This window comes from Acartia tonsa, chromosome 3 (genome assembly GCF_053477335.1).
Source record: "Acartia tonsa isolate MP-2025a chromosome 3, ASM5347733v1, whole genome shotgun sequence".
Lineage (NCBI taxonomy): Eukaryota > Metazoa > Arthropoda > Copepoda > Calanoida > Acartiidae > Acartia > Acartia tonsa.
In genome coordinates, this window is record NC_137262.1 from 2,802,501 (window position 1) to 2,828,893 (window position 26,393).

At 30.3% G+C, this 26,393-nt stretch overlaps 2 protein-coding genes across 6 annotated transcripts in view; both read left to right on the forward strand.

Moving 5' to 3' along the window:
* The window catches only part of LOC145313062 (uncharacterized), a 47,354-nt gene extending 30,122 nt beyond the window's left edge, over positions 1–17,232 (forward strand). The window contains exons 7-10 of the mRNA XM_080152319.1: positions 4,763–4,923; positions 7,808–7,929; positions 8,441–8,550; positions 13,373–17,232. Coding sequence (XP_080008445.1) covers positions 4,763–4,923; positions 7,808–7,929; positions 8,441–8,540 — 383 coding nt within the window. The 3' untranslated portion in view covers positions 8,541–8,550; positions 13,373–17,232. The remainder of the gene's footprint in view (positions 1–4,762; positions 4,924–7,807; positions 7,930–8,440; positions 8,551–13,372) is intronic.
* A 1,831-nt stretch (positions 17,233–19,063) lies between these two features.
* Positions 19,064–26,393, forward strand: part of LOC145313064 (uncharacterized) — a 46,581-nt gene continuing 39,251 nt past the window's right edge. For 4 of the 5 annotated variants that reach the window (XM_080152321.1, XM_080152320.1, XM_080152322.1 and 1 more), the window contains exons 1-2: positions 19,064–19,925; positions 20,374–20,474. In XM_080152321.1, coding sequence (XP_080008447.1) covers positions 19,875–19,925; positions 20,374–20,474 — 152 coding nt within the window. In that variant the 5' untranslated portion in view covers positions 19,064–19,874. Of the gene's footprint in view, positions 19,926–20,373; positions 20,475–20,514; positions 20,595–26,393 lie in introns of those variants that run through there. The other variant, XM_080152323.1, reaches the window with a different exon arrangement.

The following is a 26,393-nucleotide window of genomic DNA, read 5'->3' on the forward strand; positions in this document are numbered from 1 at the left end:
CTATTTCTGGGGTTGGTACCCCTTAAAACAAATGCCCCCTTTGATTTTTTTTGTCAGGGGTTAAACTTTAATAAACACCCAAGACGTGGAATGTTGAATCTCATTGTATTTGATTTTTTTTATTCTGCATTAAACCTGTAAATTTTCAACTCTTTCTAGTAAAAAAAATCTGTGAAACCTTTTGTCTGGAAAACGTATGTTGATCATAAAAATATAAGATATGGATGATTGAAGCACATATTTTATATTTTTCTGTCTGCCTGTCTCAAACAGCAAAGCTTCTCTAAAATTCATTTTATTTACTTTTTAAAGAGAAAGAAAAAAAGAGATTTTTCTTATTTTGATGTTTTTTTTCACAGATGGAAACATTAACAAGCAAAAATATTTATTTAATACCTATATTTGTGACAACATTTACTACACAGAAACTAACAAATTTCACTATCAATTTTCTTTTGTGGGTTTGAGCCTGCGAATTTTATCAAACATTTATTCTATGTGTGAGCTATGAGAGATACTCAGTATCATATTAAAACAAGGATGACAACATCCATAAAAGGGAAGCTCTGGAACGGTAGGACAAACGGACATTAAGCTATCCATCTTTAACGGACGTTCGGACCGACCCTAATTATAGAAAAGCTTCGCTTTTAAAAAATTGGGTAAATAATATTTCTAAAGAAGCAACAAATTATCACATGAACACATAGAAATTTTTTATAATTTAATTTTATGGATATTGTCATCCTTGTTGTATTTGTCCTTGGTTCTTATACACAGGTTTTATGTCGAGATAGGTACACAATATCTTTTATTTGTTTTCAAAATAATATTAGCAGGGATAAGGGTTGAGTCACCTCAAAGAGCTGTACACACCTGGTTTTTCTTAATTTACAAATACATTAATCTATGTAAATGTGCTGAAAAAAATCATTCTGTCTCAATGATTATTTATTATTTTCTTCGGGTGCCTAATTCCTAAATATCAGATTTAGATTACAATGACACAGAAGTTTCCCCTAAACAAATGTATTTTGTTTAGTGTAAGATCTCTTAAATTGATAGACAGATAAATTTTGATTCTACGTTATCTATACTTTGGTCTAAGACTAGTCTTTAATAGGTTAAGAGCATGTAGATATTTCCCAATGTTACAATTTCATTAAAAAAGAAAAGTTTAAGATAATAGAAATAAAATAGATAATATTGATAGATAGATAGTTTTATCTAAAGCATGAATTTACTCTATCAATAGATATAAAAGTTGGGCTTATGTAACACACTCAAGAGACCTTTTTCTCTCTCATAAAGATATTTCTAAAGCCACTAAAATCATTAACATAACAGAATACTAACACATTATCTTCACCTAAAACTGAACTGTTATGAGAAGATCCAAAGTTCTTTAAACAAAGCTTTACACTTTTATATACAGACATACTTGTTCTTATACTAAGAAAGTTATAGAGAGAGAAATATAAAGAAGATTTAGTTAAGTGGATAAATATAGACTATGGAATAGTTTTTATCTCAAAAGTCAGATAGTACAATGAAGACAATGAATTCAATTATTAGAATATGTTAAACATTTTTGTTGCTGAAAATTCGTCTTAGAAAAACTTTGTTAAAATGTAAATTCAAAACCATACAATAAGCTAGATTTTAAATATCAATTTAAAAATGAAAGTTGTTAAATTCTTATGAGCTAAGATCCTTGTTGGTATTTTGAAAGAATATGGAAAGCATTCTTTTTCCAAACATATATCTTTTTAATAAAGTTTCATATGCTTTACTTTTATACATATATTATTACTTTTTTGATACAGACAGATAATAAATTGGTGATGAAAGGAAGGATTTCTTTTAGAAAAGAATTATTAATGAAAAAAATTAATTAGTATTTATGATTAAAAAGATACTGACCAGATTACTAAAAAATCTAACAGACAAGTTATGATCATATTTTTTTCATTGGAGTTAAACTAAGTTACGAAATTGAAATTAAGAATAATGATAAATAATTTTATTTAAAAAAAATAATAACTTGTTCTTTGGTAAGATTTTTTTTTTAGATTTTGATACATTTACAGAAAGTAAATTTAGGCAATTTTGAAAAATGGTAAGTTTAAGTCTACATTTTGCAAAGTTTTGTATTTAACTAAGTATGTGAAACTGAGATGTGTGGCTGTATATCTGGACAAATAGATGGTCATCCAACAATGCAGTCATAGAATTGATTTGGCAAAAGCATATATTCTTAAATGAAAGTATTTTTAGTCATTTAAGACATTTTCAAAGTATAAATTCTTCCGAAGAATTTGTTATTGAATATATTTTATTATGATAATTTCTTAAAAATAAGTAACATGATAATAAAATTTTTATGTAATATGTGATAACTTTTGTTAGCAAAACATATTGTTGTTTTGTGAAACTAACTTTACAAATATCATGGCAAACTCTTTGAATACAAATGTAGAATTTGGTTATATCTCAGACCAACACACATATCTATTACATAATTTCAAATATTCATCACAGTTTCAACATTTAAGTATTAGAAGCTGCGCTCCTAGCATCTGTATTCTGTTTGAAGTGGAAAGTAAAAACATAAAAATAGCCTTAAACCATACCAAGACTCAAATCTCAGAATAGAATAGCCTAAAACCAACTGTAACCAATGTACAAATTCTCTACAAAAGAGAACTCATTCAGTTAAGTAGTGATTGAAATCTTGAGCTAATGAAAAAAATCTAAATAAAATAATAGGATTACCTTGTTTGGAATAAAGTAACATGCAAGTAACATATCTTTCATTCTCTTTTTACTCTAATGATGATTCTTCCCTACTTATGTGTCCTTGTTAAAATCCATTATCATAATTGATAAAAATAAGAAAATACTTAAATTTCACTCTTCAACATGAAAAAATATTGAAATCCAGCTTTATTGGAATGAAACAAAATGCATAAATTGAGTAATATAAACAATGCATTGAGTATTAGGAATGAAATCCTAATATTAAACTTCAACTTCAAGTTGGTTGCAAACTTGAATTCACAATTTTGGATTTTACTTTTTGCATTTTTCTTCAACTTTTAATAAAAAACAATAAATTTTAAAAATATTCTAGAATTTTATGATTAAATGAAAATAAATTACATTAAGTAATGGAGAATACCTATCATTTAATTTTGTAATGTTTGTTGAAGGAAATATAATAGAAATTGTAAAAAAAATTAGAAAATCAGTGAATTAAAGCATTAGGTCATTGAGCCTAAACTTTCTTGAAATAAAAAACTCAGCAGAATATTTATCAGAAAATTAGGATAATAAATTATTATTAAGACAGATAGGATGAATAAATGCATAGGAAACAAAATATATGCAAATATTACAAAACTTCAAGAAACATAAATTTTATTTTATTACATTTTATGCAAAAATAATGGGTTTTGTGTAAAGAATTGTATAAATATCATTTTCTATTTAACTTTTATTTATATAAAATAAATTAAATTCAATACAATAAAATTGTAATTTGATAAGACTGTATGGTTTCTTAGAATTGAAATTGTTATAAAACAAATTGCTGTTTTTTTTGTAGCAAAGTTACTCTATTAGAGTTTGTGTTGGGATGTATTGGCCATTAATTGGTCTGCTTTGAATATAACTGCTATCAAATGGAAACATATTATTATTTTTCTTCATTAGTATAAAAATTTTCTTTGAGATTACAGGCTCACAATTTTGCAAAATTTGAAGACTAATTTGGTGGCATTATTTTATTTGACATCTTTGAATATCTGTGTGGGTTTTAATCAAGATTTTTAATCCAAATTATGTGATATTTAAAAAAAAATAGCATTTATCAGTAAATATAAATTCCACGTTAAAACTAAATTAAAAATACTTTGTATCTATTTCACTCTCTCTCATTGGCTTATCATTTTTAAAGATTTGTTATTGTAGATTCTTATCCTTTGCAAATTGCAAAAATACATTTAATCTTACTTAAATATTTTGAATAACTAAAAATTTGCAATGTAGAAAATTTTATTACATTCTACTCAATTATCAATTATGTAAAATTAATTAGACAGAATTACACATTTTCATAATGTACAAAATGAAATTTGTTCAAATTAATTATGTGTAACAGTTCTTGGTATGACAATGAATGAACATGAATAAAGTATGACAAACATATTTATATAATAAACAAAAAATGTTTCTTAGTATTTTAGGTTCCTATAGATTCAGTATCATTTTTACATATGTGCACAAATTGGAAAGTACATGCGACCTTGTGTCTAAAGATGCCATCTTTAATTTTCTACGTTGGGATTCTAAAGATATTTCAAGTTTCAGGGGGCTCTGACCCTTAGGGGCTTTTTTTATAAATGAATACTATCCCTGGAGGGCTATTTTAACCATTAACCTAGCCTAAATTAATTAAATAACAAAATTCTTTAAACAGATTCCAAATTCAAATTAAAATATTATTAAGTTTAAAAATCATCCGCTGGATAGAATTAAATAGTTTATAGGTCATAAGAGGCATTGGTTTAAATATTTTACAATTAAGTTCTTTGTACAACCGCTAGAGCTTGCTAAACTTTTATTTTTTAGGTTATGTAATGTATGGCTTTGAGGAGATAGCCCAATGGCACGCAAAAACCAGTTCCATTTTAAATGTATTACAATTGATTTCAATAAAAAGCGTTATTGCTAGAGTTTGCTAAACTTTTATCTTTTTTAGGTTATGTAATGTATGGGTTTGAGGAGATAGCCCAATGGCACGCCGAGAGCAACTCCAGTATAAATGTACAATTAAAGCGGTGGAAATCCAGCGATTCTATCTACTTTGTGTTCGCACAGTACCGTATAGTGTCACCCTATCATTGTGATACAGGCATTGAGGTAATATCATTTAACTAGCGGCTTCGCCAGGCCTCTAGTGGCGTAACCGCTCGTAAAATATAAAGTAATAAAATTTTAGTTAAAAATTCAATCTGGCTTTAGTCACTTCTAGACAAAAAAAAACCCAGATAGGTAGACATTAAGACAGATAGTCGGATATGTGAAGAGATTAAATTTGTCATCTGAAATTGAATATATATCAAAGTCAAATCCAATATTATGGTATGGATGAATATATACAGAAATTCAATATGTTTTTGTCTGATCAATTTTGGAATGAAATTCTGGTGTTGAAGCAAAAGTGCAAGTTGTCAGACACAAGCCTTATTCCTTCCCTATTATATTTGTCTAGCATTGCCCCTTTTGTATTTAGAGTTAGAACATTGAAATAGATATAGAAATAGCAGAGTGAAAATGTTGAAATGCTTGTAGTAACAAATCTATTAAATCACTTTAATTGTCCGTCTGTCTGTTCGTCTATAAATCCATAACGCATGGGAAAATGTTAGTTTTAGCTGATTTTTTGGCGAAGATAATTCGTACCAAAGAGCATCTAGTAAATCTAGTGATATCTAAATGTGATTAATAAAAATAAGTGTGATTCATTACTTATGGATGTGGTCACCCTTGTTATACTATTTTGAAAAATATCTTGTAGCCATATTAAAAGAAGAATATTCTTTATCATAATTAAGAACAGTTTGACTAAATGAGAGCATATGACTAAAAGTATACAACCATCTTCACAGAAAATACGCAAAAGATGACCCCCTTTTTAAGGTTTAAATACAAGTATATGATAGGAAGAGGGTTAATATTGCCCTATTATCACTCCTCCAACCTATCTCTCTTGAACGTTTTATTAGCAACCTTACTCAATTCAAAGGCCCCACTATAACATTTTAACACATAATTTATTTTAAAGCCCATACCATCCTCTCTCTTTTTCCTCTCCATCCAGTAAAGACCAAGCTGTTATTCCCAGAAGTCTGGAACGCAATAGATATTTAGCCTGAAAAAGACCAAGTAGTAAAAAACTTAAAAGGCAGACAAAATTCTTTACCCTCCCCCAAATAGTTTTAAACCATCCATATGCTTTAATGTAAAGCAAACCCAATTAGGTTCAGTGGTTAGCAAGATCGTTTGGTAGACTTTCTTTTACTTTTAAATATATCTCGTGGCTTCGCTCCTAGCCTCTATGGGCTATGGGGGAGGGGGATTTTTTTATGGGGGGGGGGGGGGTGGGTTAGTCGACCTGACTATTTTAATTTTAGTTTGAAAAGGAATTTTTTTTTTTTGTTTTTGGGAGGGGTTATTTACATTTTTTGTAAATAGTTATAAACCTTCCCGGGACCTGTGAGAAGCTACCCTGTAAAGGAGAACCCAATCGGTTCATCGGTTGGCGAGATTCTTCAGTACAAAGAAACAAACAAACAGATAGACAGACATCGTTCTACTTTGTATTATAGATATGTCATGTTGTTCAATGAAGAAAAGAATATTACTTAAAACTATGCCCACTCCGCTTTTTGTGATTTTATACAAGAAAGGTTTGAAAGCTCTAGGATAATTCTATTGTGATATTTTCTAAGCAATGAAAGGGCCTGGTTTCAACTGATATATATATTTCATCATTCAGGATTAAACTTTTTGTTTCAAGCTTGAGTTTTCTTTTTCTTTATACTTTTAATAGCTACTGCGCCCCTAGCATCTGGGTGCACTATATCTAAGGAATATGGAAGGGTCAGAAAAATATCCTAAAACCATACCTACCCGGACTTTTTATAAAAACAAAATAGTCTGAAACTATCCCGAGACCTATAAGTAGCTTCACTAGTAAGGAGGACCATATCGGTTCAGCGTTTAGCAAGATCATTCGCAACAGACAAAAAAGGGCTACTACTTTATATATTAGGATATCTAAATAAAGTGTCATCACTTGAAGAATAATTATTTAGAAGTCTAAACTGAATTTTATGTTCATGTCTTGTAAAATTGCAAATAATATAGGATTCTTTATTTACTAAGTATATTTGCGATAACTTTTATTTAATGAAATCTTCCAATTTTTAACATGTTCAAAACGGCCTGCTTAATTGCTTCAAGATCCATGTCAGATCTATATAGGAAATAAATGTCTATAAATGAGCTCAAGTTCTCCAAGGAATATTCGTTGAAAACTCATAGTGCTCCAATAATCCATAATAAACTCTCATTGCCCAGAACGATAAGACCCATTATTTTACTTTATTAAAAATAAATTCATTTTTTTCATTCCATGTTGCTATTTACATTATAATGAAGTATTTAATTTCTAATCATAAAAAAGAAAATTTAAACTTATAATATAACTAATTTAAGAAAACTCTGTTTTAATAGAATTTGATTGTGGCGACACTTTGTGTGTTCAAATATTAAACTAAAATTGTAATCATATAATAAACCCTTTGGTGATGGTAATGTAAAGAAAAAAATATAATTAAAAAAATCTTTTTAAGATCATTTAAATTATTAAATATTTACTTCCGTTTAAATAGTAATGCCGGGTGAGGAAAATAGATTTATTGAGAAATAGATATGCATATATATAGAAAACTAGCCAATAGGGAGATAGTTATATCGAGCCAACTCTAGTAAAGAAATATTTAAGACTATAGAAAGTTTTGCTTATAAATTTTACCCCTTTTTGCCTTAGAAATCACCATAAAAAAGAATCAAAAGGATAATCCATTTTGTAAAAAATTGGTGTCTGAAAATAGCAGGTTTTAAATAAACCTACCTGTTATTAATGATTATAGAACTCCTACTCTTATTAAATTTTAATTGGTGTAGGAATCCTCATAAAAAGTTCGCTTTATTTAGACCAATCAATCAATTATTTCAGGTGGATTGTGACGAGAATTCCGCGGTATTCGCGCACTGTTTCCCCCACCAGCTACTCTCCCTCTTCCTTGATGGACTTCCATTCTGTGACTTCTACCCCCTGCACTCAATCAACTCAAACAGGTACAACAACACACCAGATGGGTTATTTATTATCGGGGAGTGAGTGGACATTGGGCTGTATATTACACTGGTACCCAAAGTTTTATCTTCTTCGTTAGCACAAAAACTTTGGGTAATTTAATATCAAACTTTTCAATCAGTAATTTAACTTTAAAGAAGGGATAAGTAGCATTTTTTGGAGCCTATAAAAAATGACGTCATGCTTACCTACCATTGGTCAAATAGAATTTATACTGTCCTACCATTGGTTAATTAAAATTTATATTTGCCTACCATTGGTCAATTAAAATGTATACTTGCCTACCATTGGTCAATTAATGTATACTGACCTGCTATTGGTAATTTAGTCTAGCCTATCATTGGTCATTTGTATTGTATGACGTCATTTGTTTTATAGGCACTATTATTATTATATAGGTAATTTAAATCATAATTCAAAAATCTAAATATCCTACAAAAAAATGTTAAATACTGTAAACTATTCCTGCTCTAGAAATGGATCTCTATCTAGGACAACATGTGGAGCTATGGATCTTGTCGGGCAGAGCAACACCCTGACCATCCTCAGCTTGGCGGCTCTCCTCACCTTCCTTGCTTTCCCCTCACTCTAGATTCATTTAGGTAACATTTATATCTTATAATATAAGTAGTAAGGATTTTTTTTGTCTGAAGCTACTTTAGAGGGAAGCTAAATAAATGTGTTTGGTTGGGTTTTAGAATCCAACTCATGTACCCAATACCCTAAAGGCTATTATGTACATGGCGTTCCTGCAACTGGCAGAAATACATCTGGATGTTTTTTTGTCAAAATGTAAAAAACTCTGCTAAAAATACAGCCATACTTAAAGAAACCGCCATAAATACATCTAACACAGGCATTTATACATCCAAAATTGTCAATTTTACATCTATTTCTTGCCAATTTTACATCTATTTCTTGCCAATTTTACATCCTGCATCATCTGTCATTTTCATAAGATAAACAACATTTATTTATATTGACAAGACTCTTTAGGAAATATACATACCAAACATGCCATATTTTTAGGCTATTTTTGGGGTTGTGGGAGGAACATCCCCTCCTTGGCAAATCGATATTCCAATTAATAAATGAAATTAGTTGAAAACACGGATTTTTTCTCTTTACTGTACCATACCTCCTTATTTACAATTTATTCCAAAATAAAGAGTGGTTTCTGTGCTTTACTAGGTACTTTGAGGGAAACTGCTGAGATTTTTTGGTCTGTTTTACTTTATTAAATTAAAATTAAGTTTATTTGTTTTATATTACAACCAAAAATCATTTCCAAATGTTCCACATTTTCAAGATATAAATTTTTAAATTGCAAAATAGTTTCTAATGCAATATTCATAAAATTTGAAATGCTTAACATTCAATACATATGTTTCAATATTCCTCAAAGGTGGGGTGTCCAATCAAAATGGCAGGATTTATTTTTCTGTTTATTTTAAGAACATTAATATTTGTAGTTATTAGAGATTATCCTATTTTACACATTTTCTGTGAAACATCCCCCAAAATTTTTTTGAATAATTTTTGAACATTTCCTAACTACTGGAATTTTTGGTTAAATTAACTAAAATCATTTTACCGCATTTTCTTCCAATAAGGAACGCAATGGATTTTGTTTTTTTGCTATTTTTCAGCATCTTCTGAAATATGGCATTTACAAGAAGAAAACAATTCTAAAATATCAATATAGCTGTTTTCAATAATTTGTTGGATTTGAAGAAAACCATGAGGCCTCATAAAGTTTTAATGTTGGGTCAATGCAGATAATAAAAGGATATTAGGATGTAATGAGATACTTAAATAAATTTTCATTTTACTTTTTATTAGGGAATTGGGTTTGGGACAATTGAAAATAAATTAATCTTCTAGACCTTTGAAATCGACAATTTAATTTACCTTCATGTAAAAAAGAAAATTTAAGAATTTTCAAATAATTCAATAGTTGATGAAATAAAAAGAAAAATTATAAATTGTATATGGTTTAGATTTAACAGAATTAATTCACATAAATTCATACATAGTTTTTCGCTATTTCTTTAATATTTAAATTGAGGTTAAATGCCAGAAATTTGAAAAAATATTTTTTTTTTACGGACTATAAATATTTGGGAAAATTTATGACTTTCATTCTAAAATGCTTTGTCCTGTATGATGATAAATCCAATATTTTAATGGAATTACCAATTCACATATCTCTATCTCTCAATTTGATACAATTTGCTTAAAATCTGGGCCAATAAAATACACATCTCAAAATGTATAAAAGTGTTCAAATAAAAATAAATGCTTATAAAAATGATTTAAACAGGGACAACTGTGTAAAAGTAACATGATATGTGTCTGTCTGTGTACCGAAGGATATCGCTTAAAGCTGAACCGATATGGTTGTCCTTTACGGTGTATCTTCTTTTAGGTCCTGCAAGTTTTATAACTACTTTGGGGGAGGTTACCGCCTCTCAGTTTTTTCTTCATTATATAAAGAAATTAGTCAAGAATTTAAGCCAATTTTTCCTATAGCCAAAAAAAATAATCTTTTTGGGAGAAAAAGGGTGCTAAAATTATAAACCATATATATTTTGAAAGTGACTGTATTTTTATAGACATTTATTTGTGTATAAGAATGTGTGTGTGTGTTTTATTTTTGTGAATATTGAGAGGGTAATCAAGAAAAGAACTCAAAGATCTAAAGAATATAAAATTTCGCCTTTGGTCCTGGGATTAGATTTAACCTGAACCTAGATTTCTTATATTTTCTTTTCTATAAATGTTAAAACATTTCTTTTTTCCTCTAAAAAATTAACCCATAATATAAAAAAAATCAAAAACGTTTAATTTTTGAGACATTTAAAAAACATTTTAACTACTCTAGTGAAGGTCTGTCAACTCTAACTTAACCTAACCTAACCTAAAAGGAACAATATCATTTATTTCTAATCCTAAAAATGTTAGTATAGTATCGAAAAAGTATAGAAGGGCTAATCTTTATTCTTCATTACAGAGGATATAAATTTTCATTCTCACATAAACGACCCCTTAAATAGTGGATGTAAATATTCTTTTTTTCTCCCTGAGGTAGTCATTTATTTCCCTGATGTATCATATATTTCCCTGGGGTATCATTTATTTCCCTGGGGTAGTCATTTTTATCCCCAAGGTAGTCATTTTTATCTCTGAGGTAGTCATTTTTTTCCCCTGAGCACGGCAACCGGTGAACAGAATCTCAGTTCTGCACCACAAGCATCGATGGCAACCGGTGAACAGAATCTCAGTTCTGCACCACAAGCCTTGCAAGACTGAAGTTCCCATGTCTATACATTGAAGATTTTCAATTTTTTTGTTGTTGAAGATTTTAGAAGTTTTGTTAATTACTAAAAGAAAGCATAATTACCTCAGGGAAATAAATTACTACCTCAGGGAGAAAACTGAAAATTAAAAACAAAAATTAGACCACATTTTAGCATAAAAATGAGTTATTGTTTAAATGAGAATGATATTCCTATCCAGTTTTTTTGTTTAGGAATGAATATTTATAGGCTAAACAAAAAACTGGATAGGAATACCCCATTGTCTTATCCCTTAAGATCCCTGAAATTGTTCTTTTCCAATTGTAACAAGAAATAAATTCGACTCCATAACTTTGAAACTAACCAACAATCCTATTTCACCAGGGAGGGAGGGGACATTGGACTATAAATTACAATGGGTCCCAAAGTTGAATAACCGCATTATCTTCTTTGTTAGCACATAAACTTTGGAAATTTTTATTGATTTTTGATTGGTCTGCTCTGAATAAGTAGTGTCCAAAATTTTCAACTAATTATTTTAGCCTACAATCGTGTTGTATAGTGGTTTATCATCCATTGTCTAATCCTTTAAAATCCCTGTTATTCACAGAAAGCAACAAAGAGGAAAAAGTTTTATTTATTTTCTTAAAAGTTGGACAGTGTTCATATATTTGTTTATATAGAAAAAGTGGTACAGCTATGTAATAGTCAGGGATCTTAAGGGATAAGACATTGAATGAGAGAATGTGTTTATATAACTTTGAGTTGCTATTTATTTTTCGGTTTGATGTCACGTCCCTGCCTGTGTTAACATTATATTTTGTTTGTTACTGGAATGAAAATTACATATTTTTAAAAACGATGCTTTTGTATAATTAGGGTCGGTCCGTACGTCCGTCCGTCTAGAAACGGATAGCTTTTTCGTCAATTTAGGCATGTTAGAAATTAGAATTATCTTATCGATTTCAAACTTTGCATGGTGATTCCTCTAGTAGTTAGGTACGATTTGTAAAGCGTAGCTACTCTATAATAGTTACCAAAATGTCAAAAACTATTCAGTTATAAATCTTTCTCAACCCAATTTAAAAGGAAAAAAGTCTACTTCATCATTCCGAAATATATTTCAAGTAAAAAATACTCATTATCAATCGCATCTGGAAAAAACAACAACAAAATGTCAGTACGTCCGTTTCAAATTGACAATTTGAATCAAATGCTTTGTTTAAATCAAGTAAACCAAACCAACAACATATGTACCTACAAAGATGACTTGTCTATATATATTAGCTACGCTACAAAGCCATAACTGCATGAATTATGTATGTAGACAATATATTAGATTTACCTTCTTAAAATTAGATTTACTATAGCACGCTTTCTCAATTTCTTATTCTAACAATTCTTCAACAATGAAAGTATTTGAAACAAAAGAATTTGTTCAAGGTGTTTCAAGACTTAAAATTGACAAATACAAGCTTACTACACGAATTGATATTCATAATATAAAGTAGAATAGTGTCTGTCCATTCGTCTGTCCATCTGAAGCTTAAGATCTCGATTGGGCTCTACTTTTTAATGAAATCGATACTAGTTTTAAGCTATTTTGTTGGGGGGTGGGACAAAAATTAAAAGAGTATAAAAATACATAAAATAAAATTAAGAAATGAAAAATTTCCCCTCAAAAAACTAAAGCCCTTACAGACTTGGGGCGACGCCGCTATTTATAAATAGTATAACTTCGGATAAAGGTTCTGAGCAATTTTGAAAAATCATGTATCTTATCAAATTAAAAAGAACAATTTCCACGAATTATATAATTAGAAAAGGTTTCAAAAGATAGGAAAAATTATGTGAGGTCATTTTTAAAAGCGAAGTTTTTCTATAATTAGGGTCGGTCCTTCCGTACGTCCGTTTCAGAGCTTCGCTTTTATGGATGTTGTCATCCTTGTTTCTATAGAGGAGAGTGTTATCCTCCCCCAAAATAATTATGAACCTTCCCCATGAGAAGCTACATTGTAAAGGAGGATCATATTGGATCAGAGGTTAGCGAGATCCTTTAGAACACAAACAAACAGACAAGGCATCCTGTTACTTTTATATAAGGCTAATAAAATTTATATTTTAGGTTAATGCAAAACCCTACCCAGAAGTGCAAAAAATGGTTCCAACACCAACAACAACAAAAATAAAATGGATAAATGAAAGTTTCTGTGAGATAAGAGTGAAAGAGACAAAGTTTTGAGCAAGTCAGCAAAAAAAAAATACTTTTTGTGGAAGCAAAAAAAAAACAGTGAAAACATTGAAGAATGATGAAAAAGTGAAACAAGGATGATAACATCCATAAAAGCGAAGCTCTTAAATCAGACGGAAGGACTATCGAACATTAACACTTGTAGAGTTTCAGAACTTAATAAGCGGACTTGATGTCCTAGGAATCAATCAGATGATTAGGATAATTACATGGACATACGAACTTTCTAGTAACGATGATAGAGTTGCTACGCTTCCTAAATCGTACCTAACTGTCAAAGGACTAATAATGCAAGTTCGACATGCCTAAATTAACGTTTAGAGCTACTAGTTGCGTTCGGACGGACTTACGTGTACATACCCTAATTATAGAAAAGCTTCGCTTTTAAAAAGTGAAAAAAAACATAGTTCAATTGTACACCACATGATGTTCGAATTACAATAAGATTATAAATAGTATAAAATATGGGCTCAACTGCAGTTCACGGTAAAATATTCCTGGTAACAAATATTTTCAAATATCTATGAATTTTAAAGGCTGCTAGCTGACAAATGGCTGAACCTACAGATCATGTCCGCACACCATATTAAGCGGCATAAGAAGGCCTACAAATAAACTGAAATAGCCAAGATGCACAAGGAAAGCTTCACTGAAGAAAAAACGCGTAAAATAGGTATTTTTCGCGCATTTCTCTGCACTGCGAGATAATTGTGCATTATTGATTTATGGCAATTCCAGATTATTTGTAGGCCTTCTTATGCCGCTTAAAACGGTGTGCGGGAATGATCTGTACGTTCAGCCGTTTGGCAGCTAGCAGCCTTTAAAATTCATAGATTTTTGGAAATATTCGTTACCAGGAATATTTTACCGTGAACTGCAGTTGATCTAAAATATAATTATAATGATTTAAAATGCAATACTTATAGTTATAATGAAATGATAGCAAAATAACTAGTCAAATTTTTTTAATGTTAATTAAATCAACATAATTTTTAAATTCTAATTTCCAAATCTAAATCAAATTTTACAATGTATTATATGGTTTAAAGATTATAATATATCATTTTAAACAATCAATTATAGGATTAGAAAAAATGAATTTAAATCCTTTTCAACTTCTATGTGTTTTTCTAAGAAAGATATATATATAATCTAATATGTTAAAGAAAAATGTGAAAAATGCCTTTTTTATTGACAAAATGCAACAAGGGGACTTAAAGTAAAATAGTTTAGGGCTAATAAAACGCCATTTAAAATATTAATATTATCATTAAAAATTTAATTTAACATTAAAATTATCCCTTAAGACCCCTGCAGAATGTGGGTTAATATAATAAGAAATACAAACAAACATTTCAAGATTAAAATTGATTAAAATTGTTGAATATTTGTACTTGTATCTGTTCATAGGGCAATAGTAGATGTTACTTTTTTATCATAAGTTTATTCTTGCGTTTAAATTTTTTATAAAAAAATATATGATTACTGCCCTTTAATTAGTATGATGCCTAGTAACTATTAGTTAGGGTTGGGCTGGATACTCTTTTTGCCGGATACCGGATATCTTGCTAACGCCGGATATCAGGCAAATTACTGGTTATCCGGCATTATAAATCTGCCGGATATCCGGCCAAACCGGATATCCGCCCCAACCCTACTATAAGTATTAATTTTTTTATTGCCTGTATGATTATTTGGATATCTACCTTTTCATTTATTTAAACTTAACTCTTTCTAAGCATTTTTTTGACACACTGACCAAATGTCGTATTCCAAGTAAAATTTTGTTTCAACTCTTTACAATGATGGATATAAAATACGTGGATATTGAAAGAAATTCTCGCAGTACTAGATAAAATATTTCTCACAGAAGGCTAATTAACTCCGCCTTTCCTTATGACTTTACCCCATCCCCGCCCATGACCATGGAGGAAAGTATTGTCCAATATCTGACTACTATATTAACAGCCTAAATTAACCACAAAAATTCCTCTGGTACAATATCCACGTATTCTAATATCCATTATTAAAATTCAAATTAATAGATTTCCATATTTTTATATTATACAATAATTTAAGAATCTCAGTATTACTTATTAATGATATTAATATGTTTTTTTTTAAATTTTATTTTATTCTAATAAAAAAAGTTTTATATATCCTATTAATTTTTGTATTTATTAGTTTATTGTTAAAACTATTAAATCTTTTAGCTCAAACTGTTTTCAAATTTATAAATGGGGAGGTAGGTTGTGCTTAAATTTCGTAAAGGTGTCCGTTTTAAGGCTTAAAAACAGTAGTAAAACTATAATATTCACTAAATATGTGTGTTCCTTATTGAAAAGAACTATAGACAATTTTTTTAAGTTAACATAAATTTTGTCGTTCTACTATTGTTTTTAAGTCCTAAAACTCACACCTTTACTGAATTTTAGCACAACCTACCTCCCCCTTTATTCTCAAACTTTAAAAAAATTATTTGATAACAAAAAATAATCACATTTTTTGTTGAAAATTTTCCCTTTTTAATTTTTGTTCTAACTCATATTATTTAGGTAACAATTCTTATAAGTAATTTTTTTTTCTAAGTAAAGTTTACTGCCATTAATCATGCAATTTTTAAGATTATGAAGGGCTTTAAAAAGGGATCATTTTAAGGTAAAATGATAGTGTTTGTAATTTTCACTGAATGGTTTATATTTAGAATTTCCATTTAAACTTTTCAAATTTCAAAATTCTAATCAGGGCTTAAAACTTTTATATTAAACTCTCTAATATCATTTAGGGGTTAAAAGTATTAAAACAATGAAAAAACTAGAATATTTTGTTAATTTTTAAAAAAGATTTTTTATTCTAATTCACCACTCGCTGGAATACAAGTATGAAAACTGCTATTTTCTGCTACAGTGCAGTGATCTAAAGGGATAATTCAATGGACGATAAAATAATGTAACGATGAACAAAAAATAACCCTTCCACAGATTGCAATTATTGGTGAAAATGTTTGGACAGGAAGAATTGAAACAATGCAAATTTACTGAAAAGTACCTAAATTTTTATATGAATATTTGGGTACCAGTATAATTTTCAGTCCAATATCCCTTCCATCTTGTATTTATTCTGATAATCCACCAACATGGGCTTTTTCTAAGATTTCAAATTCTTATTCCACAGAGGAGTGAATTATTAGTTATTAAAATATCTATTTTGTTGTACCATTATATAAAGATTATACATATAGTTAAACCTTAATAATTATTATATCTGTAGTTATAGACCTTCAGTTTTAGTCAAATAGATTTCAATATTACTAGCAGTTGTAAAGTGATTGGTAAAGCAGAAAAATAGCCTAAAACAAGCCAAGACTTAAAAAATCAATTAGACTAAAACCATTTCGGAAATAATGTGAAGCTTTCCTGAATGGGAGAACTCAATCGGTTCAAATCACTAGTTGCAGACAAAAAACCTTACGACCGTATATGATAGGATAATAAAATCAAAGTCTAACAGGCCACATTAAAGTATAGAAATCAATTTGACTAAATAAAGGTTTTAGTTGAAATTTTATTTACCAAATCCATTGTCAGTATAAAATTGTATGAAAAACCTAAAATGAGTACTTTTTAGTACTGAATCTGTTGTTTATATATATATTATACCAATGTGAAAAATATTGACTCAAAAATGATTTTTTAGATATTTGGATGTCATAGAAAATAAATTCATGTTCTTAATTTGACTATTTTATTCATTATTAGTTATTAAAAGATACCATAATATATTGGCGTATAGTCTTCAACTAACTTTGTCCGTCCGTCTGTCTGTAATGGAGGTAAAGAAGAAAAAGTAAGTTCTATAGCTGTTATTAATGCTTGCTGGATTGTATATTAAATAGATTGTTATATTGCGTGTTATAGATGTTTTCATCCTTGTAGATGTTTATTATATAAATGGCCCGCCTCTAATATGGCTGTTGTCATCCTTGTTTCTGTTATATTTCATAGCCTAAGTATAGGATATTTTAATTCCACAATAAAGTTTTTATGCTTTAAAGATAACTACACCAAGTTAAAAAATGTCAAACATACATACGGAGTTTTGATTATATAGTTGATATGCTTTCAAAATTATGCCTAATTATTATAAAAATGCAAAGTTTGAAAACGATGTAACTATTATAGCATGCCTGCTTAACCACCAGAGCTATTCGTTAAGGACAAACGGACAGACCCTATTTAAATAAAAACTTTATAAAGGAAATTTTTAATAAGAAAGCAAGTCCTTATATGTACATATACACACCAACAGGCAAAAATATCCTCAAAATTTCCCAAAAGCTGACTCATGTGTTTAGCTATCTTTCTATCTCCTACTATCTCTCTTTTTCTCCCTTCCCCTTTCTCTCTATCTATCTTTCTTTCTTTCTCCTTTCTTCAAATAATTGAATAGGTGACATTCTCCTTTTCCCCCCATTCACTTGCTGTTGGACGCTGCAGGAATAACGTCTATTCAACAAATTTACAAATAGCAAAAGTTTCTTTATAATAAAACTAATTTTAGTTATCTATAGCAATAATCAAAACTATCTGTTTTTTTAGTCCAGATACTCTATAATTATGGTAGGTCGGTATATATGTTTTTTATTGTGGCATATTGGACAGATCGACGGACCTAGTAAAATGTATATTTTTGCTCTTTCCTTTGACAAGTGATATCTTGACAAAAAATTATTAGCTTATATTAAACAGCAGCCAAGAAAATCATATATCCCGATATTGTATAGGACACTTATAGGACGAATGAATGCACAAACTGAATTATAGAGTAGCTTTGCTACTTACTGTTATGTAAAAACACACTTATATCACGAAAAGAAATATTTTACCTGAAAAGTTAACTTCCTCCAACTTTTCTGCTAGCAAACAAATAACAGTTTTTTTCTGACTGTGTACAATCTTTTTTATTGATAACAATTACGGGTGCTTCGGTATTGTCCTCTTAGAATTTTTTTTTCAATTTTGAAAATTTGAGTACCCCCCCGACAGCGAACTATGAACTCTGGCCGCAGCGCTCGGCCCCCTTGCCTGCCTAGCCGCAGCGCTCGGCTCCCTAGCCTAACACCTAACCTAACCTAAAATAGTTGTTCGTCGTTGTCGGGGGGGGGGGGGGGGGGGGGTACTCAAATTTTCAAAAGAGGATAACGCCCAATTATGCACAAATGTCCTTTGACTGATAGTTTTATTTTCAGATGCCATTTCCCTGCCCCTGCTTTCTTTTCCAGGATATCCTTTCCCACACACTCACTATGCCCATAACACGTCTCCTTTCCCAAGGAATAGGAAGATTTGAAACAGGGATTTTAAGGGATAAGACAATGGATGATAAATTAAAATACATCCCGAAAATTACCCTTTCTGTAGATTAAAGGACACTAAAACAATTAAAATTTGTTAAAGTACCCTAAGTTATTTGTTATAAAACTTTGGGTACCAGTGAAATTTACAGTCCAATGTCCCCTCCCTCCCTGGGCAAGTTACTAGCACCTGCCAGGAGTAACTTTAGTCAGTGCCTTGTGTAGCAGAGAGCTAGAGAGGCGGGGTGTTCTTCAAATTACGCCCATTTATACCTGCTCTACTGTGTGATTGATTGATTGATTAATTGGTTGAGGGGCACTATAATATTTTGCTTCAACATCTATCATTCAAAGTAGTTAAAGATTACTTTAGGAAAATTTGTGGATTTAGTCATTTAAAAAAATATTTAAGAATATGAATCAAATCGATTTTACTCCTTTAAACATTTTAGATAAATTTTTAATTTATGTTTTTTAATTGCTTTCTTTTTTGAGACAAAAATGTCAATTCATAAATGAAATTTGAAGGTTATATTTATATTTTTTTGTTGTTGTTAAAAGTGATATTTTTTACATTGAAATATAAAAATTCTTAATGAGATAGATAACTTAATAAAACCTAAAGGAATTTGTGCGTAATTCAATGTTTTTATTTAAAAAAAGAGGCTAAATCCACACACCAACCCACATACACACACACACAGGCCAGGCTAGCTGGGGACAACACGCAGGTCATCTTATACAGCTTTCACCTGAAATCACCCACTCTCCTCTCCTCTCTCCTTCCCCCTCTGTGAAACAGCTGATTGTCCTCTCTCTCACACACACACACAGACACACACACACGCACACTTGCTCTCATTACACCTCTCTACAGCCAAGTGAGAATAAAAAAAAACATAAAGTGAAAAAATTGCGCACTTTTTACTAGCTTATTAATAGCTTGGTCACAGAGAAAAAGTGTTGTTTTTCAACAGAGTGTTTTTTTTATTGTGTGTTTTTGTGACTTAAAATTAACTGAGAATGAGTGAGCAAAGCTTCACCATGGCTCAGACACAGGAGAACATTGCACAGGTAAGAATAAGACACATAATTAAAGTCAGGGGCGTGCTTGAGGGGGGGGGGGTGTTAACGCCTTTTTCACGTCCTTAAGGTGCACCTATCCCCGCTTGCAAGCACCTGTTGTTCTAAGATATTAATTGGATGGGTATTGAAACGAATAATTGAAACGTTTAAAAAATTAGGAATAAGATTAAATAATTTGTTATATAAATTGAAACATGCATACTGAATTTTTAAAAAAGCATTTTTAAGGCATTATGATATAAAGATGACTGAATTTAGATTTAAAGTGTTTTTTTTTGTTTTTTGTTATTAGTCTATTTGAGTTTGTGATGAGTCATTTAAAAGCACAGTTGGTAAAAAATTGCACAGTTACACACTGTTAATATTTTTTATTTATTAGGTTACCACTAATGATTTACCAATCTCAGTTAAGGCCTATTTAATTTAAATTCTGCAGGCACTGATGGAGGAAGATCTGGAAAGAGAGATAGCCAGGAATGAAGCTGCCATGAAAATGGCTAGGGAAAGGGAGGAACAGGCACAGGCTGCTAAAAAGAGGTGAGATAGATAGAAAGATAGCAAATTAGATAGACATTAAGATAGATAGATAGCCAGGAATGAAGCTGCCATGAAAATGGCTAGGGAAAGGGAGGAACAGGCACAGGCTGCTAAAAAGAGGTGAATTAGATAGATAATCACCAAGATAGATAGATAGTCATCAAGTTAGATAGATAGACATTCATTGGATAGATAGACATCAAGACAGCTAAAATTCATTGGATAGATAGACATAAGGACAGCTAAAATAAATAAAAAAAATAGTAGGAGAGATAAAATATAGGTTTACAATTATATTAAGATAGATAGATTGACTTGAAAGTGGAACTTGATAGTTGAATATTGTAGACATAAAGTTAGTTTTATAACAAGTATGGATTTATTCGAGAAAGGAAAGTAAAATAGGTCAAAGGATAGATAAATATGAAGATCAAATTGAATGTTTCACTTGGAATTCAACCAAAATTGAATTTCCGGAATCTTTGGGGATAAGACAATTTAAGAAATTTACTATGTACATCCCAAATGATGACAAAGTTAACCCTTAAAATTTTTGATAAAAGGTTTGGACACTTCTAGTTTGGAATTAACCAATCAAAATTTAATAAAAGTAAACAAAACATTTTGAGCCAACGAATAACTTTGGATTCAGTGTGATTTATATTTGAATGTCTCCTCCCTCCTAGAGTTTTCACCCATTAATTGCATCTTTTAATATCTATCTTTTGATAAAATAATAGTTGGATAGACTATAAAGAGGGAAGGGACATTGGACTGTAAATTATACTGGTACTTAAAGTATTCAAACATTTTGGGTGCTTTAAATGAATCTTGATTGGTTGATACAAACTAAAAGTGTCCATACATTTCCACAAATAGTTGTATTCTAAAGTAGAGCTAATTTTGTTTATCACAGAGGGCATATTAGTTTTTCATCCAGTGTCCATTTCTTTTATGACCCTGAGAATCATGCATTTATCAATATAAAATCACATCTTACTTCTGAGATAAAATTGGCAAGATTTGCTTTAAATACTTTTGAACTCATTCATACATTTGATATTTGTTCTGAAAAATGATAGATTTTGTTCATTTTTGAAAATACTGTTGTGCCACCGTTATTCACCGTCCAACATGGCAGTTATTGCTACAAGTACTAAAGAAAATAAAAATAAGCATAATTTGATAATTTGATGATTGCCTTTTTCTTGTCTTTTTAAAAACTAAACTTAAAATATATGGTCAAAATTAATGATTAACAACAATTGGCATTATGCATTATAAAAAATGTAGGTGACCTATTAAATCTCAATTGTGTACCACAAACCTTCAGTGTCCAAACTTTACAACCAATAATTCTAAACTACAGAAAAATGTAATTACGTTTATCGTCATTGGTATAAAAATCAATTTAACAATTATTGCTATCTTTTAAGATACCTGGTTGAATAATATAATCTACTTTTCAATTCAAACTTAACTTTGGAGCCAATTGGTGATTGGTTGATACAAAACAAGCCCAAATCACAGATGGCGGAAATTTTAGAAGCAGACAATTCTGGAAAAAATAATGATTTCGTCTGCTACGAAAAAATAAATATAAATGGTGTTAGATCACATTAGTTTAATTATTAAATCTGCTTAGAGTTAAACATTAAAAAAGGGCCACATAGAAAAAACAAAAATAACAGGATTATTTTTTTGGAAAGAAGGTAGCTACGAATTTTCATTTGGTAGTTTATAAATTAGATGTTGTATTTTGAATTTTAAAAATTTAGTACGGAGTTGATACAACACCTTCACCCTAATTTTTGTACAATACAACACAGTACAGATATATCATTACATTATATCCAGTATAGTATCCAAAGAACTTGATAGAATGTTACCCAAGTGCATATTTATTTATTTATTTTGAATTTTAATTAGCAATGAAATTTTCAAATAAAATTTTTACTCATTAATAAAAATGCAAATAATACAAACTAAAATCTGTCTGAGGAAAACCAAACGATAGCTTTCTGACAGTTCAAATTACCAAAGTAAAAGATAAAAAATTTTGGGAGAGAAAAAACTTCTTTTTAACAAAAGCCATTAATATATAGGTTTATAAAAAGTTATGTTATTTACTTTAAACTAGCTACCTGAATTTGATTCTATACTTTATCTACACACACACACACAGCTTTTTCATTAGCATTTTATACGAACCACTGTGCTATCCCAAAACTGGTTTATTAGGCTAGAAATAGGCCTAGGCTTGAAATAGGCCTGAAATAATATTTTCCTACGTTTCCCATCCCTTATCCCTGTTCTCTATATGTTACGTATCTTCTTGAGTTGTTTGATACCCACTAAAAACCAAAAGTAGGGAGAAGGGAATGTGATTCTGACAAACAATTCTAAGGGAAAAATTTACCCTTAACCCACATCCCCTTTTTACCCACTTTCCTTTCAGCTACACCAAAAAACAAGTTTTACTCCAACAAAATGTTTAATTTTCGGCAATTTCAAATGGAATTGATTAGCTGAATAGCAGCCCCTGACCAAAATAAAGAACCTCTTGAGTCTTAGAAGTCTCAACGTACATGGTTATTTAGATGATTAAGACTTTCACGAAAGTCAACTCATCAAGCCATGTAACATCATATTTACTACTAGCGGCTACGCCCCTAGAGGCACTTGAGGAGGGGGTAACCAAATTTTTATTTTAGATTTAAAAGATAAAAAAATACCCTCCCCAAAATTGTAAACCTTCCCATGACCTATGATAAGCTACTCTTCAAAGGAGAACCCGATCGGTTAGCGAGATCCTTTGGTACAAACATATACACAGACATCCTTTTGCTTTAATAAAAGGACTAGCGGCTACGCCCCTAGAGGCCTCTAGTAGCATTTAATTTTTTTATATTTTAAATATCTAATTTGAGAAATAATTTGTCTATGTTACGATTAGCTGTTAAATTCATGTCTCTACGCAGCGCCACAACGCTAGCGACACTATGCGGCGGGAATATTTCAATTTTATTCAGATTTCTCTTGGGAGGGTGGTGGTACCCTACCCAAAAATAGTTATTAACCTTCCCGGGACCTATGAGAAGCTACCCTGTTAAAGAGAACCCGATCGGTTCAGTGGTTAGCGAGATCCTTCAGTACAAACACACAGACAGACAAACAGACATCCTGTTGCTTAATTATAAGGATAATATGGAGAAATCATGCACTCCAATTCAAAAATAAGGATCGTCAAAAGACAGCCCTAGAATATATAAACAAATGATGAAAATTTGGTTAATAGATTATTTATAAAAAAATATGTAACTTTTTAGTTTTCCAATTTTACATGATGTTATGTCATAAAAATTTAATCATTTTGTTTGAATACTAGTGCATTTTTTATTTAATTTTTAAAAACTAAAATAGATTTGAAGAAGGCTAGGTTTTAATTATCCTAGCTTTATTATGAGACATCTAGCGTTATTATTTTAAACAAATTTTTAATTCAATCTTAAGTGAAAGTTGAGTAAAATTTCCCATCTATAAAATATTAGATAATGGTTTGTTATTGATTATTCTAGAAGCAGTGTTTGGGTGTGTGTGTGTGGGGGGGGGGAAATCATCAATATTGGGGGGTTGGGGCAGGAGGGGAAAGAGGAGGGGAGGAGGGTTTATATTTGGTTGGAGGGGGTGGGTGGAATGTCAAAACTTCTTCTCTTGTTTTGGGGCTGGGTAGGAGGTATAAGGTAGTTACCTATCGAAGTTAGGCAAGAGGTTGAGGAGGGTAGTCATAAATGATTGCTATCACAGATATTTGCACGCTTAAATTGTTGTAATTTTTGAGAGGGGGGGGGGGGGGCTGAGGCAGATAGAAACCAAACTTTTAAACAAAATTTACTTCTGTTAATGCCATATCTCTTTACTGATTTTATACAGGGAAAAAAAGGACAATTGACAATAAATTACACTGGTACCCAAAGTTTTATAACCACGTTATCTTAATTGTTAGTTAGGGTTAAAAAAATGTTGAGTACTTTTATTGAACTGTAATTGATTGGTACTAAGCTAATAATGACCAAACTTTTCAACCAATTATGTAAATCTCCAGCACGGGTAATTTGTATATCATATTCTCGTCCATTGTCTTATCCCTTAAGATCCCTGAGATGGGTTTTTGAAAGATGAATGCCGCGTTTTTTTAATTCGCGAAATTTAAACAGAGTATACAACTATTTTTTTAATTATTTCGCTTTTGTTGGTAAGAAAAACAAATTATCTTCAATCCATTTTTGCTGCATATTAATTAATGCATCTTTTTAGAGCTGTCTTAGACATTATACACATGGCTAAAATAATAATTTTAAAATTTTGAATTCTTAAGTTGTATACTCTGTTGAAATTCTATCGTCTTTGTTCAATCAATCAATGTCTAAAAAATGTCGAAAAACCCATCTCTGTAGAGATTTCCCATGTTAAATCAAACTAATGACATAGATAAATAAGATGAATGGTCAGAAAAAGTGGAGTAATTACAATTTATCTCTGATAATTAGAAATTAGAACAATCACGTCCAATATCTGCGAAGCTTTTGAAAAAAATCAAATAAGAATGGATATAGAATATATGATATTATGATATATAGGTGAAAATTTTCGTCAATACAGCTTGCTATCATGAAACTCATTTAATGGTTAGTTCAGTCATCCAATAGGAGGAGAGGGTATAGTGCCGGTAACAGAGGTTAATGGGGGAGAATCGTTAGTTTAGCCCGATACAAGTTTCACTTTACTAGATAACATGAAAATCTAGTTTAAGATCCAAGTAATAAATAATAAATTTAAATAATTAAGAAAAAAGGTAAAAAGTAACTTAGTAGTGTATTATTTTGGAATCTTTTTTATAAATGGTTTCAAATGAGTATTAAGTGAACAAGGGTGACAACTTTCATAAAAGCGAAGCTCTAAAATCAGAGGGAAGGACAAACGAACAATATCTCGTGTCAGAACTTAATAAGCAGAAAATTAATTTGTAAGTCTAAACAAAATTGTACAAATTATTTTGCAAAGTTGTGTAAATAGAGAATGCAGGAAAAGAACAAAATGATGAATGCAGATAATCCTTATACTAAAGTAACAGGATGTCTATGTGTTTGTCTATGTGTTTGTACCGAAGGATCTTGCTAACCGCTAAACCGATCGGGTTCTCCTTAACAGGGTAGCTTCTCATAAGTCCCGGGAAGGTTTATAACTATTTTGGGGGAGGGTACCACCACCCTCCCAAGAGAAATGACAAAAAAATCAAAATTTTTAAAAACTTATGGGAGACTTCAACGTCAAATAAAGAGGTATCGTACATAAAAAATTAACTTTAACAAACTAAAACTTTTAAAGTGCCACTAGAGGCCTCTAGGGGGCGTAGCCGCTAGTTATATCATAAAAAAGTAGGTAAATTATAGCAGGCCTAAATTAATGAAAAGAGCTAACCGTTATGGACGGACGGACCGATCCTGATTACAGATAAGCTTTCCTTATAAATAGGCAAGGAGAAACTTACTAGTGTTTTATTTTTGAAAAAAAACAAAGAACTTATAGCATTTATAATTAAAATTCATTTTAACCCAAAAACGTTTGTAAGTAGACCAAATAATGCGTTGTCTGGCACATAAGTCCAGTAAGTCATACAGTAGCGCAAAATTAGTTATAAACATTCTCAGGATCTATTTGAACCTCTATACAAATATCTTTAGATTATAGCTTTTTATTTCACATAAACAACTTAAACTAAAGAAATTATGCTCCGCTTGAAATAATGTTGTCATCCTTGTTTCTTTTGTGTATTTTAGATGATATTGTAACCTATTTTCATTGAACCTTGAGTTAAAATTACCCCCCACACAAAATACAACAAGTAATATATGTAAT